Genomic DNA, 12,346 nt, shown 5'->3' with positions numbered 1-12,346 from the left:
GCAACTTCATGCAGGACGATTCTCGATAAAATCGGACTCTACACGTCAGTTTGTGGCCTGCCTCCTCTTCCGCCTACTTTTTTTTTTTTATATTTTCTTTTCCCTATATCATGTCATATATACATCCATGAAATATGAGGAGGCAGAAACTGTATACATAAATAAAACATCTCTGCAGAGAAGCAGGAAAAATAAGCTGCAACCTCAAGAAGAAGAAACAACAAGCTTGTAAAAGAATTTTCATTTACATCCTTATCCTCTATAATTAATGTTAACATTAACAGGAACTGCTTTTGTTCTTTTACAATAAATGAGTCTTCTACAAAATCTGACATAAACGAGCAATCATTTAGTCAACCTCTTTTAGCGCTCTCAGGGAACTTCTTTGCTTCTTTCGCACCAAATGGGCATTCACTTTTCCTCCCATCTGGTGTGCTCCTGTTACAAATCTGCTTCGAGCCTTCTTCCCTTTGAGCTTCCCCGTGAGCGGCATCACCTGGTGATGGCATTAGAAGTCTTGACTTGCATCCCAGTGGACACAACAGGAGCTGAGATGCAGTTTCTTTCCATGATCCAGCCGCGGCCACAAGCACTGAGGCACACCGTCATTGGTCCTCAAAGATGCGACCAAACTTTTGCGGCAAAACAGAAATAAATTAAGGAAGACGTTCAACACTTGTTCCAACATAAAACAAGTACAATGAATGATAATGATCCAATATTCATTATTAGCTACATACAGACCAAGAAAAAAAAAAAAGGAATACACTTTCATGTTCTCCCACCGCAGTTGATACATCAAAATGTATCAAGATCTAGCTAAATGAGATCATCATCGTAACCATACGTAGTGTGTTGCATGGCACGATATAAAGCAACAAAACTAGTGGAGAAAGGAGACTGAAAAGAAGAAAGAGATCTCAAGTGCCATAGACCACAAGGTGATCAAACCAGAGAAGCAACAAAAAAGAAACATCCACTAATAGAGAAACAAAGTTGTTGGTTTTCTATACGTGGACTCCATCACCTCAGCGCAGCCCCGTCACGTACGAGGCTGATGTGAGGCCGCGATCTTCGGTTAGTCTTCCATTTCTGAGGACAGTCAGCATTAAAGATGTATCTAGGAGATAGGGGTTGTTCTACAGGTCTGAGCTCCTCCATCTCATCAGAGATGGAGGTGGAGGAGCTCGGGGGGCTGAGAAAGAGATTCTTCTTAAAGGAGAAGGGTAAGGAGGAACAGAAGGGACTAGGTTTTGTAGCAAAAGCCACCACCTTACACAGAAGATGATGGCAGAGAAGGAGAAGAGGGGAAGGGTTGAGGAAGAAAAGGGGAGAAAGGCCTGTTATATAGAGAGAAGGAAACCTTAATCTGTGGGTGGACGCGGATTTCGGTGGGCATCGAGTCCGGAAAGTGGGATGGCGCGGCTAGGAAAGGAGGAGCGAAGACACGCGGGGCATGCGGTTGTCGATTTGATTTGATTTTTTTTTTTTTTCACATTAAAAACGGACATTTTATACTATACGGATACGAATACATCCAACAGAATCTGCAAACAAAAAGCTCCGAAATGCACCGGGCAAGACATTCTCGAGCCTCTCAAATAGAATAAAAACCACAGAAAGAAACGATGTGCGGAGTCTACAAAGTCGAGCACAGGAGCGTGGTTAGGCCAGCTTGTGTTCATCTAAATGATTATCCTTCTATTTGGGCCATGGCTGGAAATTGTGATTCTCTATATTGAAATTTAGTGAAGAGGGGGCATTACTAAAATTAATATTGTAATGATATTGCTAATTCTCAGGTTGAGTTTATGTGGACAATTGTTGTTTCAATGGGGCCATGAATGGAAGGTGATTATATTGTGCATAGTAGTTTATAGAAATGGACATTACTAAAATAAATAATGTAATGATGCTATTGTTTCCCAGCTTGAGCTTATCTCAATGGTTATCCTTTAACATACTCAGCATTGAAGTCCAATAAAAAGGGGGGTTGTTAATTACTAAAATAAATATTGTAACAACACCGTTAATACCAGCTTTAAGTTATGTGGATAGTTGTTGTTTTAGCGTGGAAAGTGATATATTCCATGTTGAAGTTCAATGAAAAGGAGACGTTACAAAAATAAATGTTGTAACTATGTTGAAATATAGTGATCCTCTTGAGTTTATAAATATATATGTAGAACTAGTGATCAAAAGCACAAAATCGTGGCGTGCTTCAGATCTCTAAGTGGGTATGTGACTCTACTGAGTTAACTTGATTAAAAAATATGTATTAATAAATACAAAAAGTATAACATAATGTCAAATAGATATGAATGATCCAAAATATAACTATAAGAAACTAAACAAAAATAATATATACTTAAATGCACATAATATAGCTAACAAACTTTTACAAGGGCAATTTAGGAAAGTTGAATGAGTCAGATACCGGTCCACTTAAAAACTCAGCTGAGTTGGAGGGCCGAATGACTGAGCTTCAAATTTGAGTGATGTAACGAGGAAACAAAGTAGGAATCCTACCAATCTGATCCAAATTGAGTGATCTTTGAGTTGGACACCAAGTTTTAAAATAGTGGTTGACTATTATATTTTTTAGAAGGTGTGGGACTCAATACATGCCCTTATAAATCCTTCTAGCATTCTGCCAGGCTAAGGATCCAAATCCAAATAAATCTAATCACAAATATTACAATTAGCCAGTGGTTAGATTCGATATACTATGCCCTAATCCACATAGGCCATAGACTATGTCTGCTCCAATATTATTTGTAACAATTCAAGATCTCATTCAAAAAAGCTAATTAAAAGATATTTTTTTGGTTTTTTTAGTTTTTATATATATACCCAACATTTATTCGGTGCATAACTAAATATATAGGACATATTGGTGTTTATTCAGGGTGTATAGCAATCCGTATGTCTTTTTATCAAAAAGGAGTAGATGACAATGCAGCTGGCTTGCTACCAAATGTTTCGCAATACATATAATGAGATGCAAAAACCTAATACTTGCCATAGCATATGGTTACATCACATAATTACTTCTTAATATTCCAACTATAAACATCCAAAGAAGGCACTTCATAGAAAATTCAGTTATATCACGCATATCACCGTGCAAGAGAATACATAGTTAACTATTTAAATTGTAGGCTTCATTAGGGAAAACCAAAGTTTGGTTAAGCCACATGATTCTTGGTCTTAATAACTAATATGAAAATCAACAAATTCCTAGCAAGCACTGACCAAAAGGAGAAAAGCAAGAAGAAGATCAATAAGGAAAGTATACTTCACAAATTTTAAGTATCGTTTATCGAAAGATAATGAAGGCTAGCATATTATGAGTCCAATGATGTCATAGCCTCCTAACTAGCTATGATGGTTATTCTAGTGCCTGACGCCAATCATGCGAGTGAAAATAAGTATTATACTTAGTTTATAGAACTCAAAACTTTTAAATTCATTTGCATGCAAAATGCCACATAAACACTTGGATTACGTCAAATATAAAAAGAACAGCTTTTGTGCAATACAAATTAGTCCAGCAGCTGGATTATATGTAACTTTTACAAGAAGACTCATTTGCTCCACCCTCATTAAATATTCTAATTGACAATATCAATATAAAAAAAAAGTTGCACTAGTGCCGCTATTGCGTTAATTGTCTGTGGAGGATCAAATGTATGCAGTCTTCTTCCCGTATAAGGAAGGGTTTGTTTTTGTGTTCCGAACTCATGACATCCAAATCACAGTGAAGCTTGATCCATGGATGATCTACAAAAACTGAGCTCCGGCATTGGCTGACCTCGCTGGCTGGTGGAAGGTCCGAGCTTGGTTGATAGATTGCAGTTACAAGCAGGACTTGCCGGAAATAATGCATGGGAATTACATGACCACTTCGGTCAGATACCTGATTGGGCTTTCACTCTGACCAATCCTTTGAATCTTCTACCTGCGGATAAATAAATCATTAGCACAAGGAAAACATTAGCTCCTTACGATTTTTTTTCTTACAAAAAAAAGAGATATTTTATTAAGCATGATGTTGGCATTACCGCATTAGTCGTCGTCATGATTAAGCCTGCTTCCAGGGTTCTCACTGCAGCTTTCGCAGGTTCTGGGCATCCCATCCTTTGCTCATGCCTCGTTTCTTCGGACGTCCCTTGGCCACATCCATGCTTGCTGCAGCTCTCCCCGCCGCCTGCCGTCGGATGATCACCGAACCTTCATCTGCCAGCACTCAAAAATTCGATTGCGAGCAAGATTCTGAAGAAACTAAGGGGTGCACAAAAAGTTGACAAGAATCCATTACTTCCTCCGCACCGAACGCTGCAGGAGTTCAACGATAAAATTCCATTCATGCGAATAGTTTCGCCACACAAAGCCTCCTGAATCATCCGCAAGAAAGAAAAAAACATAAATGAGATCAAAAGGCATTATGCAACAGGAAGAACAAACTTTTAAGATTTGGAAACAGATGTTCGAGAAGAAATATCTCAGACGAGCAATAGAAAAAGCGAAGCAAGAGGAGAAATAAGGATGCAAACCTGGCCGCGCCGGTGAAGCGAGGGCTGGCGAGAGGTTTCTTCACGTCCAAGGCTGATGTGAGGGATCCAAAGCAGGGTCTTTGTTGATGGAAGATTTGGAGGTTTCAAGAACCTCGCTTCCATAAGAAAATGGAGATGAGGCATGGGAAATAGTGGGAGTTTAGAGAGGAGCAGAGCCTGCAAAGAAAGAAGAAGAAGAAGAATGAACAAGAAGAAGAAGAATGCCCTTTAAAGTGGGCATGGGCTAACCAAACGGTGGGCGGCCGCCGTTTCCAGGAGGGATTGGAAAGTGGGATATTTCGGCGTTTATTGAGGAAGGCGGCGTTGCAAAAACTAGCCAGGTTCTTAGAATCGTACATTCTGGAATCAGATATTTTGAAATGGTCTTAAATTGGTGTATTTTCTACTTTTTAATAGAAGATTAAAAAAGGGTATGATATGTTAAAACGACTAGTTGGGCGGAAAATAATCTTGATACTTCTTTCCTCCCTCACCATATATAATTGGAATGCTGAAATTAGTGCACCCAGAAACTAATTTTGGAAGAAAAAATATCTATTAATTGTGATTATTAGTTTCGATTCTTACCTCACAAAAAAATATATGCATAATGTAGAAATTGTAACATCAAAATCATTGATCCTAACGAATTGCTAACTTTCGATTCGAATCTTGAATAGTTATTTGATATATAACATAAAAACTTACATAAGATTGTAAATGTATGGGCACGAAGCACGTTAATAATACCAGTGATTTATATTCTTTTCTGACATGATTGTTGGATAGATTTTCTACTCTCTATCTCAAAAAAAAAAGGGCATTGACCTCGAGTATTCAGATAGCTGCCCGATATATTACATAATGACTTGCGTAAGATCGTAAATGTGTTGGCATGGAGCGCATGAATGATATCGGTGATCTAGATTCTTGTTTGACATGATAATTAGATTTGCAGATTGTAGAGCTTAAAGTGTTGTCGTTATCGAAAGGAAGCAAAAATAGATTTTATGCACCTACATGGATTTATAAACAAATCCACATCTCTCAAATTTGTACGATAAGTCACGACAAAAAGATCTCTTTTGTACATGATTACGTCACTTAACTATCTTATCTCTACAATCATAGCATATGATAGCTATCATATCTCACATTTATGGAATATCTTGCTTTCTCAACAAAACCAAATATATTATTTTGCGCTGATATGCATGCTTGGGTTAGTACAATGTCTCCCAATACACGTGATGAGATCTAACAATCTAATGTTCGTTATAATATGAATTTATGTCAATTGACAACCTTTATCCATCCATGCATTAAGAACATGCATAAGTTCTAGTATATGGATTCATGAGTTTAATCTAGCCTCCTGAGCAGAAAATGATATTGGGATCTGCATCGTCCAAATTTGAAGCCATATCATACAATCGAAGCATGAAAGCTACGTAGAAAACTTAATTCCTCTATAGTTCACTCATTCAAGGTGTTACATGCCAATTGCCTTGTCTTAAACCCAATCCATGTGGATACATAAGTTCCAAAAAAAAAAAGTGTGGATGGATACATGCAAGTAAAATTCAACATTTTGCTTCACTAAATGATATCCCTCAAACAAATAAGTTAATCAATCTCCTATATAGCTTACCCTAGATTTATAGCATTGGTGACCGGTAAGTCCCTATCCTTATGCCTTGCTTGTGTTCAAGGAAAAGAAGCCACAATATCATTGACATGTATCACATTGAAAGACGAATAAAGTTCTAGCAAAGTACTTGCTTTCATCCATATCTAAAATTGTGTAGATGAATGAAATATTTAGGGGTTATTTGCATGCAATTGAACACCATACGGTTAGAAATGTTGAAATGCAAGCATGCAAAACAATTATATTGATGTATGCAATTACAATTGTAGATTGTATTTAAATTACAACAAAAATAATCCAAATCTTCTAATTGGAAGTGCACATAAAATCGGTCACAATTTCAATTACAATATTTGTTGTAACTCGAAGAAACCCTCTAAAAGAGTCCCCTTACCACTTTCCAACCATTTAAATTTAATATATAAATATATTAATTATTTTGATAAATATATTGTATAACATAAATCTATTATTATAATAATTATTGTGAGAGAGGACTCTTAGGTTGATTAGCTTAAGCACAACAAATAAATTTTGATCACTGGACATTGAAGATGGAATGCACTAATGTTTTAATAGTTGTTGAGGTGCTATGCTTGGAGCCGTCCTGTTTCACAAACACGACACTCTATGGAAAGAAAAGGAAGAGCGTCACACCAATGTTTAAGAATACATTCATAACTTTTTCTATTTTAGAAATAGAATAATTCTACAGGTGTAACTATCGAACAGAATACTATAGTTGTAGCTATATGGCTTGTACATCTTATATATATATATATATATATATATATATAGTTGTAATTGGGAATGATAATGCATCGTAGTCGAACAATTTATAAAAACTGTAAGGATTCATAAAAAAAAAAATTCTCAAAGTTATGCTATGCTCTGTCTTGCATTTCATAGAAGTTTGCTTACATTGTGCTTCTTGTATGGCCTTGTTTCTTTGCATGTTGAATTCAGATATTTTTCCATTCGGTCCTGAACTAGAAATATTTGATTCTATAAAAACATGAATTCTCTATGGTGCATATGCTGCACTACAGAATGTTGTACAATTATGAAAGATTGCCATAAAAAATAGATGACCATCAAATAAGACAGTCTATTAGCATATACCATACCATATATGATGCAATGTTGTTTTTTTGTACATCAAAAAGAGTGGGGAAAGAAAACCTCACCCGCGTAGTAGCCTTCACTGAGCCTCTCTTTCACCAAAGAATGTTCGATGCAGGTTGCAAGTTTCCGCGTATCCTCTTCCACCCGTGAGCTCTCTCTATTGGGATCAACACTTATGTGTGAGTACGTCATCCCAGCACCATTTTGGTACCTACGGCTCAGTAGCGCTCCTACCAAAATCGTCCAAATATGGGGCATTTGATCTTCAAATTTAATCGATGTCCGTGTATTCCGAACATGAACCATTTCGGTGGAAACAATATACTCATGGCAGCCATCGTAAGATGCACAGTTATAGCATCTATAAATGTTATGGATGGTGACGCTTGCATGTGCCGCGCTATCTCTCGGGTTCCGGTTCTCGTAGCGCGGCTCTCTCCAGCGCCCTCCACTTCCGCCCCCTCGACGGAAAAAGCCATCTAACGGCTACTTGTTTTTTTTTTTGCCTCCAGAACGCACCTATAACCCACGGAGCCTCCCCTGATGTCCGTCCCAATCCGACCCCCCGGATGGGTCTCCCACCGCCGTCTCTTCGAGCAGAAGCTCGCCGAACTCCACCACTGCTCCAACCTCCACCACATCAAGCAAATCCAAGCCCAAATCTTCAAGGCCAACCTCCACCGCGACCCCTCCGTCGCCCCCAAGCTCGTCTCCGCCTACTCTCTCTGTCGCCATCTCGCCCCCGCCGTCAAAGCCTTCCGCCTCGTCCCCGATCCCAACGTCCTCCTCTACAACACCCTCATCCGTGCCTTCGCCCACAACTCCCAGCCCTCCCATGCCTTCTGCGCCTTATTCGACATGCAAAAAGATGGGATTTTTCCCGACAATTTCACCTATCCTTTCCTCCTCAAGGCTTGCTGCGGGCCTTCCGGCCAGTCTGCGCTCGCCCGGATCGAAATGATCCACTCCCATGTCATAAAGCTTGGATTTTTATATGATATCTTCGTCCCAAACTCGCTCATTGACTCCTATTCGAGGGCTGGTACCGGTGGCCTTGCATCCGCGAGGAAGATTTTTGATGAAATGCCGCACAGAGATATCGTCTCCTGGAATTCTATGATTGCCGGGTTGATGAGAGCCGGAGAACTGAAGGAGGCACGCAGGCTGTTTGACGAGATGCCTGAAAGGGATACGGTGAGCTGGAATACTCTGCTGGATGGGCATGCAAAGGCCGGCGAGATGGATAAAGCTTTTGAATTGTTCGAGAGGATGCCAGAGAGGAATGTCGTTTCATGGTCCACGGTGGTCTCGGGTTATTGCAAGATGGGTGACATGGACATGGCGAGGTTGTTGTTCGATAAGATGCCGGTCAAGAACTTAGTCCCTTGGACCATAATGATATCAGGCTATGCTGAGAAAGGCCTGGCAAAGGAGGCCATGAGCTTGTTAGATCAGATGGAAGATGCTGGATTGGAGCCTGATGCTGCTGCCATTGTAAGCATCCTGGCTGCTAGCGCCGAGTCTGGTTTGCTCAGTCTTGGCAGGAGAATTCATGCCTACGTACGAAGCAGCAAGCTAAGGTCTGCCACTCAAGTGTGCAACGCACTGGTTGATATGTACTCCAAGTGTGGGTGCCTTGACATGGCATGCAGAATCTTTGATGGAATGGCCGAGAAGGATTTGGTCTCTTGGAATTCTTTGGTTCAGGGACTGGCGATGCATGGACATGGTGAAAAGGCACTGGACCTCTTTGCTCGAATGAAGAGAGAAGGGATCAGGCCTGATGGCGTGACATTCATTGGTGTTCTATGTGCATGCACCCATGTGGGACTCATTGAAGAGGGTCAATACTACTTCTCTAGTATGGAGAGAGACTATGGCATTGTTCCCCAGATAGAGCACTATGGTTGCATGATTGACCTTCTAGGACGTGGGGGACTTCTGAATGAGGCCTTTGACCTTACAAAGAGTATGCCTTTAGAGCCTAACGCGATTATATGGGGCACCCTTCTTGGTGCATGCCGAGTACACAACAATGTGTCTCTTGCTGAGAAGGTGGTTGAAAAGCTGGTCAGAATGGAGCCCTCAGATGCCGGGAATTACGCCATCTTGTCAAATATCTATGCAGCAGCTGGCCGCTGGGATGGTATGGCTAAGGCGAGGATTCAGATGAAGGGCACAGGGGCACAGAAGCCAGCAGGGTCCAGTTGGATTGAGCTCAATGATATGGTTCACGAGTTCACAGTTGGAGATAGAACACATCCACATTCCAAAAGAATTTTCCAAATGCTTGATAGGTTGGGGCAGCATCTTAAGCAAGTTGGATATGTCCCAAGGGCCTACTTGTAAATTGTTGATGCAAGCGATGGTTAAAGATGCACAATTTATGAGTTGGTGAATGAAAAATTTGCACCAAGAGGATTTAAGGATTTGGAGTTGGAATCAAATGACACTTCCTCAGCCATTTCCTTTCCTTTCTGTAAAGTGTTTCAGAGCAACTGCATTCCACATATATACTGAAGCTGCGTGTGGAGATTGCTTCATTGAACTAATCATGTTACAGATAAAATACCATGAGATTGGTTGTACAAAGATGTATTATATGTATAAGGAGATCGAAGAGTGCAGTTGCTAGTTTCACAAAACATGCTCTTGGGTTTCCCAGAATCCAACTTCTACTTCAAGAGGATTTCAGAATCTGCCTCATTTAGAGATGCAAATCATCTAAGAAGCATCTTAAATAGCTGTATTGGTCTATGTGATTTGAAGGAGACTAATAGGCTTTTCATCATAAGGAGGAGGAATAGTTTTGGGCCTTTTGGTTGTGCAAGAAGTTCTTACAAACTCATAGTTCCATTGTCAAGTGTCCCTCAACAATGAGCCCCACATATGGCTTTGTACATAACCTTTCAGCTACTCTGCTGCTTTCTCATTGCTGCTCTTGGTATTTACTGAGCTTTGCTGTTTATTTTGACCGGCTCATGTTATTGTACTGGGTCACCTTTCGGGTGTCCTTGCATTTTGTATTCTTCTTAAGTTACATCAAGATTTGACAATACAATGTCCAAAAGAACTATTGAATCTTTCTGCCCAAATGAAAAATCTTTGGCAATTGCTGTGATAAATTTTATTAGAAGGCTGTCATCACACTCTCACAGAAAAGTGTTGCAATTTGCTCTCAAGTATATAGTTGTACTCATGTAGGACTACATGGTAGCAAGCATGCTTTTCTCGTTCCAAAGGGATGAAGGCACCATTTCGCTTGCTCAAATGATGTGATCACAGAGCTCACAAGGCACTGCATTTGAGCCCATCATTAACAAGTTGAGATAAATCGAATCCAAACCCATCCCTCGCATTGCAAGAAAGAGGATGGCTTCAAGCTTGTCCCACATGTGCCAACCTTTGCAGAACCGCACAGGGTCACAAGCTTTCAGCATCAGACTTCCTTTCTCAATTATTATAAAAATATCAATAACTAAAGAAGCTAAATTTTAGCTCCTCAGTCCAGAACTCACTCAGAGTCTTAAATTACTGAAAACTTGGCCCCAGCTTCTTTAAATATTTAACCAACATTTTCCCTGAAAATTGCAACTTTAAAGGCTGTCATTTCAGATTGTCAGTGGCCAGGTCATGAACTAATCTTTTGACTGGAATGGACATGCATCTGCTATGCTCTATTTTTAATCTTTGGTCGGTGCATGAAAGAGAGGATTTTTTTTTTTTTTTTGTATTTTTTTGGGTGAGCCTATCAAGGGAGGATCATGAGGAAACTAGTGGAGTCTTTAATAGGCTGATAAGGGTTTAAAGTCAATGCAGAATGTGGTTGGATTGGAGGGCTTTTCCTGATGGCCCTGTTGTGGAACAAAGGAGCATTTGAGGGAGACTGCAGCTGGCTATTGGAGCAGTTGCTTGTGGTCCAAGTGTGATTGACTTGACTTACTTTGTTGTTTAGGCCTGTGGATTTAGTATAATGAGTGTGTATTCGCAGATTGCAAAGGTGGCAAATCTGGTTGGTAGCTACTTGTTCCTGAACTCCAGAAGGAGATTTTTCTAAGAATTTCTATCAGGGAGAGCAGAAGGTTGATGCTGGAGTGCCTTGAAAGTAAGCCTGAGCAAAATTCTGGGCAAGAAAAATTATCATACCCATTGGAAAGAGGGTCCCTTCCAAGCCTTTGTCTATTGATATACTCACCTAATCTGACAGGGGTCTCTCAGACATGTAAACACTGCCCTGAAGGTTCTTAATTTGGATTATCTCTACATATTAGTGTCAGTTATCTGCATGCACATGAAGGAAAGCATGGATGGTTAGAATTACATGAGTGGAAGAATTGACGGCTGCGATCCTATGTGATAAATGCGATCATAAAAGCAGTGATCCTGTTGGAACTGGATTTCTTCTGATGGTTGGTCATGATTGCATATGAATAAGCCAGTCATGCACAAGTTTGATCAGCTAGATACCTAAGACACAGGGCATCAAACCCTGCAAATGTAGATAACATATCACCAAATATATTTTTGACAAAGATGAAGTAAGAGAAGAAAAAAGCATATATGAGAGAGTTTTCATAAGTACATGTATATGCGCATCTTATATATATGAATTAAAAGAAACATCCTAATTGTTTAGGGGAAATTGTTGGCTTCTTCAACTTCTGTAGAAACACATAAGTAAGAAGGATGGTGACATTGGAGATGTAATGGCCTAATTTATTATAGATGCCCATCAGGGAAAGGGAATTTTATTCCACTCTGAAAAATGTCCCTCTGAAACTTGACTTATCTGTCCAAACCAGAAAGTTAAAAAGGACTGATATATCTTGATGGGGTGCACATAATGCTTGATTTTGTTGTAATTAATCTTCTAACAATAAGCTAATGTCTCCATATGCACAAAAATTGGATGTAGATAACCATATGACAAAATCTTGTTGGCCCACATAAAAACTCAGGAGTTCATTTCTTAAATTTCAGAGAATTATATGGCATTTCTGATAGAAATTTTTGG

The 12,346-nt window shown here is 39.6% G+C and overlaps 1 protein-coding gene and 2 long non-coding RNA genes across 4 annotated transcripts; 1 reads left to right on the top strand and 2 right to left on the bottom strand.

Annotated features, from left to right (window-relative positions):
* Positions 1 to 209: 209 nt before the first annotated feature.
* LOC120104533 lies at positions 210 to 1,312 on the bottom strand. Its single transcript, XR_005506923.1, has 2 exons — positions 1,014 to 1,312; positions 210 to 632 (listed from the first exon to the last, which is right to left on the bottom strand). It is a non-coding gene; the product is annotated as an uncharacterized LOC120104533 (long non-coding RNA).
* Positions 1,313 to 3,478: 2,166 nt separating this feature from the next.
* Positions 3,479 to 4,774, bottom strand: LOC120104532. Of its 2 annotated transcripts, XR_005506922.1 has the most exons (4): positions 4,557 to 4,774; positions 4,322 to 4,397; positions 4,065 to 4,239; positions 3,479 to 3,961 (listed from the first exon to the last, which is right to left on the bottom strand). It is a non-coding gene; the product is annotated as an uncharacterized LOC120104532 (long non-coding RNA). The 2 variants fall into 2 exon arrangements; XR_005506921.1 differs by having other exon boundaries at positions 4,065 to 4,397.
* A 2,970-nt stretch (positions 4,775 to 7,744) lies between these two features.
* Positions 7,745 to 10,783, top strand: LOC103704443 (pentatricopeptide repeat-containing protein At3g29230). Its single transcript, XM_008787717.4, has one exon. The coding sequence runs from the start codon at positions 7,876 to 7,878 to the stop codon at positions 9,679 to 9,681; it is 1,806 nt and encodes a 601-aa protein (XP_008785939.2). The 5' UTR covers positions 7,745 to 7,875; the 3' UTR covers positions 9,682 to 10,783.
* The last annotated feature ends 1,563 nt before the right edge of the window (positions 10,784 to 12,346 follow it).

This window comes from Phoenix dactylifera, unplaced genomic scaffold, assembly GCF_009389715.1.
Source record: "Phoenix dactylifera cultivar Barhee BC4 unplaced genomic scaffold, palm_55x_up_171113_PBpolish2nd_filt_p 000007F, whole genome shotgun sequence".
Lineage (NCBI taxonomy): Eukaryota > Viridiplantae > Streptophyta > Magnoliopsida > Arecales > Arecaceae > Phoenix > Phoenix dactylifera.
The sequence above is the reverse complement of the archived record's forward strand: the minus strand, read 5'-3'. Positions and strand labels throughout refer to the sequence as shown.